This window comes from Hippocampus comes, unplaced genomic scaffold, assembly GCF_001891065.2.
Source record: "Hippocampus comes isolate QL1 unplaced genomic scaffold, H_comes_QL1_v1.1 scaffold754, whole genome shotgun sequence".
NCBI lineage: Eukaryota > Metazoa > Chordata > Actinopteri > Syngnathiformes > Syngnathidae > Hippocampus > Hippocampus comes.
In genome coordinates, this window is record NW_017805022.1 from 132638 (window position 1) to 139248 (window position 6611).

Consider the following 6611-nt stretch of genomic DNA (forward strand, 5'->3'; position numbering starts at 1 on the left):
GAAACATGTGAGAGGGAGGGCCGTCCAACAAACACACTGAACACTTCAGTGCGGAAGTTATGTAACGTGTGAGGAGCCCACCCCCGGTTTGATTTCCAGCAGCGCTGCACTATTCGCCAATGGCTTTCAAGCTCTGCTGGTGGGGAGGGGATTTGAACTTGTTGACACCAACAAGTGGGGGCGTTTTTGATCAGTGGGGCAGGCGGGGAGACCCCGGCGGGGGCGCTGACTGCTTACGCAACGGCCGCAGCTGACAATAGACACGAGCCCCTCGCGGGTGTCGGCACCGCGGCGTGTGCGGTGGCGTCGGCGCTCACCGCTGACAGGCTGAGGTGAGGCCCGAGTGAGCGGATCACGTCCTCGGTGAGGTCCGACTGATCCGAATCCCACACGAAGCCGATGGTGACGATCTCCGGGGAGTTCATGAGGACGCGCCTGATCCGAATCCTCTGGCCACATTTGCTCTAGAAGCGAGAAACGGGAGAAAACAAAGCAGAATGCTCCATTTTGACACACAGTTTCCAAGACTGGCTGGTCAGAACGGCATACGAGCGTTTCGCAAGCTTTATTGAGCATAAAATGTCACAGCTCATCAGTAAAAGAAATATTGCTAACTTTGTTGTATACTGAGAAAACAAAATGATGCTCGAGTTGCAATTTCCCCACAAATATACTTTCTCGGCATAAAATGTGGGCCTCCCTGATTAGTTGAAGACAAAGCCGATATTGTAGCAAGAGGCCTGAGTTTATTCTGTTGTATGAAGGCCAAACATGCACATTTGAATTGTCCAAAGCACATTCTGCTACCCAGTCGAAGGGCATTGAATACTGATCGGCCTTATCACTATTTGTGACTGACATATAATTCGGAACAATTATCTTTGCGCAAATTAAATTGACACCTGATGACCTCACACCAATTGCCATGGCATCGTGGTCGGAAATAACTGCTGTGAGGTGCCAACAAATTGCTGCACCGCTGACCAAAGTCTGCAAGACAACCGAATACTGGCTGGGCTACGTCACAGGCGGGGCCAAACCGCACCGCCGCGTTGCAAATAAGCCACTTACGGGACAGTTGCGAAGGTCACCGACCGTACACGCCGCTTGTAACAGTTCTCCAAAGGAATCGTCCTTGCGCTGAGACATTTGCTGGCTGGGGACGAAGAGGAGGCCCAAAACAGACAAGTGAGGCTGACGACAACGGCGACGAGCAATTGGGGACTTTTATGTTGCCGCTGCTTTACCAGAGTGCGGTGGTGGAGACATAATGCACCAGCTCTATAAACGGCAACGGGTCAGAGGATGCCCCACAGCTGCGGCACACGGACTGCGGACAGGGAGACAAACAAAGTGACCAAAAACATGGGCGATGATGTCATTTTCATTCACCTCTTACAGCTACTCGATCCAGTGGCTGTAGTGTGCACACCGGCCAACAGTGGGCAGTGTATTTTTTTTCACTCGCTCTTCAAGAGCTTCGCTTTTTTTTTTGTTGTTGTTTTTGTCTTTTGTTTTGTCACAAGGTGTTACTTCATGTGGACTGTCTGCAGTGTTTTTGGCCACGACATTCCTCAAAAGGGAAGAATCTGTGCTTGGTGGTTGCGCCTTATCGGCGGCACGCGTGTACCATCGCTGACTTTCATTGGGAGGAATGTCGGCGCTCTTTGACTGTCGCCGCTGAACAGCCCCGGGGCGCTTGTGTTTTTTGCGCTTGCAATGGGCAGCATTTTTCACAGCCCCATTTTGTTTAGCGGAGATGACGGCGCTGTTGGACAGTCTGCGTTGGTGCGGTTGGATGGATGGCTTGTGGAGCCGAGGATGAGGAGATAGGAGCGTATTATTTTTTACACTTGTGTGATAGGTAATACAGTGTAAGATATGTAGATTTTGTTTTCAAAAGTTCATGAAATGAACGTCATTAAATGGGTGAAATGATTCATTAAGTTATCAGCACAATAGGTTAAAAAAGCATTGGAAGGCCAGTGAATTATTCAAACACGTTAAAAGGGAGATTTGAATATAACATGGAAATGTTTTTTTCTGTAAAAAGGGGCAGAAAATACAAGATATATTCTTCTCCTTTTCATCCCAATTTTGTGTTTTCATGTAAACGTGTCTGCTTGTTTTAATTTGATTTTTTTTTATTTTGACACTTGTGTGATGGATACCTGTATAATATATATATTTTTTTTTTGAATGCGACAGTTTTATTATTTCTCATGTTTCGTAGTGAGGTCGAACTGGTCTGGTAAAGTGAGTCGGCATCACGCAAGGCCCGGTGGTCTGTGTGTGTGTGTGTGCGTGTGTGCAATTACACATCACACCATCTGTGGTTTACTGGCTTCTGCTGATGCTGCATAAAAATAAATAAATAAATAAATAAATAAAAAACCCTGCGAACAATCAAATCTGCCTTATTCCACTGAGGCCGCCCGCTATCGGAACATGACGGATTGGACTCACACGGTCTCAGACGTTGATTCATGCGTGTGCGTTGCAAGCACGGCTTCCGGCATTCGCGCAACCGAATCGCGAGTGAAGATGACGTCCCACTGACCTGCTCGTACAGCGACATGGCAAACTTCTGATGGGTGATGCAAGACTTTGAAGTGCATGCGTCCGTCTCCTCGGGCACGATGTGCAAGTGGATCCTCTCCAATATATTTTCCTGTCACACAACATTGGATTGATCAACACCACCAACAAAAAAAAAAAAAAAGAGCACTGTGGTCAGCTCATTTCTCACTCAGGTGTAGCTCAGTGTGGGACAGAGCAAGCTCAATTTTAGGCATAAGGTTTCAAAGAGGGGAAGATTCGGGCCAAGTGAATCGGGTGTTCTCAGGTCTCCGCGTGATAAAATATTGAAGACTGCATGGCAGTACTTGAGAGGTTACAGCATCACAGCCGGTTAATCGGACATTGAATGCTAAATTCTCCAGTGGCGTGCAACTGCCGCCAAGAGAGCAAGGTAAAGAAATGTGGGCAATTCAGGTTGTCTCAGGGAGACCACATAGGCACTGGGAAAAAAAAACAAAAAAAAAAGAATGTAATTACCTTCATTCTCACAAAGAGTGTACGCTGTCAAGGTGTATGAAGGACAGCACAATTATCCATCGCCACCAATATTCAGTCTGACAGCCAACAAGATTCATTTCAAACTGGATTATTTTGCCTCTGATGCAGCTGTGTCTCTCCGTCTCCAAATACCGGCCGGCCCTCCTTGACTACTGATAATCACTATCGGTCGCTCCCCAGGGACAAAAAAAAAACCCCAAAAAAAAGGTCTATCTCCATGGTGTGTGGTTTTCAAGAAATGTTTTTTTAGATGGTTGAACATTAACACTAGCGAGTCACGTTGACCCTAACAATTTTTTTTTTAATGTAAATGTCTAACTTTCAGAGACACCAGAGGGGTTGGAAAAAAAATAAATAAATAAAAACCAAAATTGTAGTTCCGGCAATTCAAACACATGCCAATTGGCTCACGAGTTAAGCCCATTTAACCAAAGCGGCAGTACCTAGCAAGGCTTCGGAGCTAGGCCCAATTTGCTTTGGTTCCTACCGTTATGCTGCATTTCTCCATAATAGTCCTCCTTTTATTTTGCTTTAGATAAACGCATTCAGTGTGGCGCTGAAGTGATGCAATCCCCGGTGCTTATATAATCTATCATCCTGATATTTAGTGGCAACCTGGTAGGGGCTGACGGGAGGGCGAAGGAGGGACAGACGCTCTTTCCTGTGACCTCGCCAAGCAGTTTGTTGCAGGACACACAGATAAACTCTCCCGTTCTGCTACTCTCCTTCCCGAGGGGGTTACCAAGGGAACTTACAAAGCACTCTGCGGCATCGTCCATGAAGCCCAGCTGGAAGCGCTGCTCGTCCTTAAAGGTCTCCGCCAAGGCGTGACGCAGGTTGTCTGATGGCAGCGCGCGCTCTCGACTGTGCTGGAACTGGGAGAATATGCCCTGAGGAGGAAGAAGACAAAGGTTTGTGCGCAGACAAAACAGAAAAAATGTCAGTCGCCGAAAAAGCACCGTACCTTTAACGCGCAAAAGATGCACGACTCGCCAAGACAGAAGTGGCCGGGTAGCTGCCTCAAACTGCGTCTGAAGATGTCCAGCTGCCACAACACCTACACAATTGGACAAAACACAAATTGTTTTTCAATTTTCAAGGTCCTCCAAAAGAGAAACAATGCTGACGGGCGGGGGGGGTGCTCATCTCCAACCAGCTCATCTGCCGCCTCACCCTGTGAGTCAGTCGCGCGGAGTTGGCGGCTGACCTCACCACGGGCGTCTGACTGGAAGCCATGAGGCAACTCGGGAGCCAACACCCCGGCAGTCACACAACACAACCTTCAAGTGTATTATTACGTCACTCGGGAAAAGGGCTGACGAACACAAGCGGTGACTAAGTCGTAAAACTGGGGGACTTGGTCTTCAGCTTTGGCATGAAGACAAAAACAAATTTAGAAATCGCATCTCCAATGAAACACCCACTAGGAATGTCTAAAAGGGAAGCGTACTATTTTTAAGCGTTTCCAGAATGGCGGGAGTATCAAGAGTTTGAGAATGACGGAATTCTGGCACAGGCGTGTGAAGTTTGAACACCCGAGTATCACTTGGCTGACATCATCAAATTCAGAATTTCCCAACTGTTTGTGAGCCAAGGGACACGTTGTGGAAAAATCTCATGGCACACCACGCAACACAAATGTCATAAAAAGTACAATGTAATCTCTTCTTCATCATAGGGATTCCATTCCACAACAGACAAATATGTGACATGGATCTGATTTTTTTTCCCTTGCAGTGTGAACAGTATAATTCAGATTTTTTTCAAATCCAATTATGGCCTCTGTCATTTATATGAATCGGATACGGGTCTCTTTACAGTATGAATGCTCATCCACACACATCAGACCTATACGTCATCAAAAGTATGCAATCCGCAGACGATAAAATCTTGTTCTAGTAACAATGTTGATTTTATATTTAACTTTAATTCAATCTCACTTGAAACCTAACAGATCAAGTGGACATTTGTGGCGATAGCTGTGATTCAGCCACACAGACACTTCAATCGTTGCGCTCGACAATGACATGACATCATCTTTAAAGAGAGCGTCGACTCATGTCACCAAAATATTTCTACCTCCTCACACCTTGTTACTCATTCGATATGCGATAAGATGAACCTCTGACCACAACGTACAAAATAACATGGACTGCCTTTGCCGGCAGAAGCCAGCGGGCAGCCATCTTGCGTTGCCACCGTTACTGACAACCTCTGATGTGTTTTTCGCTGAAAACATTCTGATCAGCCTGCGTTTTATGCCAGGAAGTATTGAGAGGGTCAAACTTCATCGTTTGCATTGACCATACCATGGATATCTCAGTATCACGAATAGTAACTGATAGAAATTAAGTTCACATTTGACAGCATTTTTTTTTCTTGATGGGCTGGCATTGTTCATTGTTCGAACAACAAATCTTTGCGTAGCACTTACAGAGAAACTATGCATTGAGAGCATCACCCAGACTTATGCATTCAAGTTAAGCATGCTTCACGAGTGTCAACGCAAGATGTCCACCGATGGCTTCACTTCTTGCTAAAACTGTGCCACGTGACCTCATTTTTTTTTTTTGGGGTGCGCGTCACTCAAAGTCATGCATGCTTGGTGCACATGACTGAAATCTTGGCCGTGTTCAAAATTCCCTTGCCACAAGAAAAGCACACGCGAACGTCAGGCGAACATTTGCGACCTTGAACGAACTCTGACAAGACTTAACGTTCGCTACCTTCGGTAGCGTTCGCAAAAAAGAAAAATCCTGCTACACGCTAAAGGCGCAAAATGTGAACCTCGAGGGACGACTGAAGACTGAAGCAGATCTTATCTCCACTCACTCACAAAAGTAGGTTCACACAAAACTGGTATTGTGTTTTATGAATAGCAACGGGTGGAAACATCGTAATTGGACCTCGGCCATCAAAAGGAAGAGCATGTAGTTTTTCAACCCGTCACTGTACATCGACGGTATTGAAAGATACACTTAAGACACTTGGCCTGAAGTGAATCGGTACACTTCATGTGAAACAGGATAATCACTCACCGCAAACTAACATGCCATGGAACAACAGTTGGGACTCCGTCTGATTAACCAGGATAGTAGCTAGGTGTTGGCAAGCTGTATTTTCAAGCGCAAGAATAAGAATAAGAATAAGCAAAGCAGTACCTGCACGGCGCTGTTGAGAAAGCAGCTGTTCTGACCCGGTTCGTTCAGCAGTCCTTTGGTGGGGGCCAGAGACATCATGCTCCCCGGCTGGTAGCCCTTCCCCAGATTGCTGCCCGGCTTCTTGAACAACCTGAGCAATGCCATTTGGGTCGCCGAGTCAGGTCCTTCTCAACGGCTTTGAGCGGAGGCAACCGGGGCGGGCGGTCCTTTTGCCCCTGGGAGGTGTAAAACGACCCCCCCCCCCCCAAAAAAAAAGTCTGGGACTATGTGATCCCGCGAGCTGCAAATGATGCCCTGCTACACATGGGCCACGAGTCCACGTCTTGAGTGCATGAGGAAGGTCTTCAAATTCAAAAAAAAAAAGGGGGGGGG

At 46.7% G+C, this 6611-nt stretch overlaps 1 protein-coding gene across 1 annotated transcript; it reads right to left on the reverse strand.

Annotated features, from left to right (window-relative positions):
• Positions 1-218: 218 nt before the first annotated feature.
• LOC109511989 (inactive ubiquitin carboxyl-terminal hydrolase 53-like) lies at positions 219-6605 on the reverse strand. Its single transcript, XM_019863426.1, has 7 exons — positions 6240-6605; positions 4043-4135; positions 3834-3968; positions 2561-2671; positions 1248-1330; positions 1072-1156; positions 219-464 (listed from the first exon to the last, which is right to left on the reverse strand). Exons 1-7 carry the CDS (start codon positions 6381-6383, stop codon positions 234-236), a joined length of 882 nt encoding a protein of 293 aa, XP_019718985.1. The 5' UTR covers positions 6384-6605; the 3' UTR covers positions 219-233.
• Positions 6606-6611: the final 6 nt, after the last annotated feature.

Bases quoted from the DNA above. Each gene is read 5' to 3' on its own strand.
- LOC109511989 (XM_019863426.1), bottom strand. From the start codon at position 6,383: ATGGCATTGCTCAGGTTGTTCAAGAAGCCGGGCAGCAATCTGGGGAAG. The intron at 1,331-2,560 runs GTCAGTGGGACG...CCCTGTCCGCAG, and splicing joins CCATGTCGCTGTACGAGCAG to TCCGTGTGCCGCAGCTGTGG. The intron at 1,157-1,247 runs GTAAAGCAGCGG...CTTCGTCCCCAG, and splicing joins GTCTCCACCACCGCACTCTG to CCAGCAAATGTCTCAGCGCA.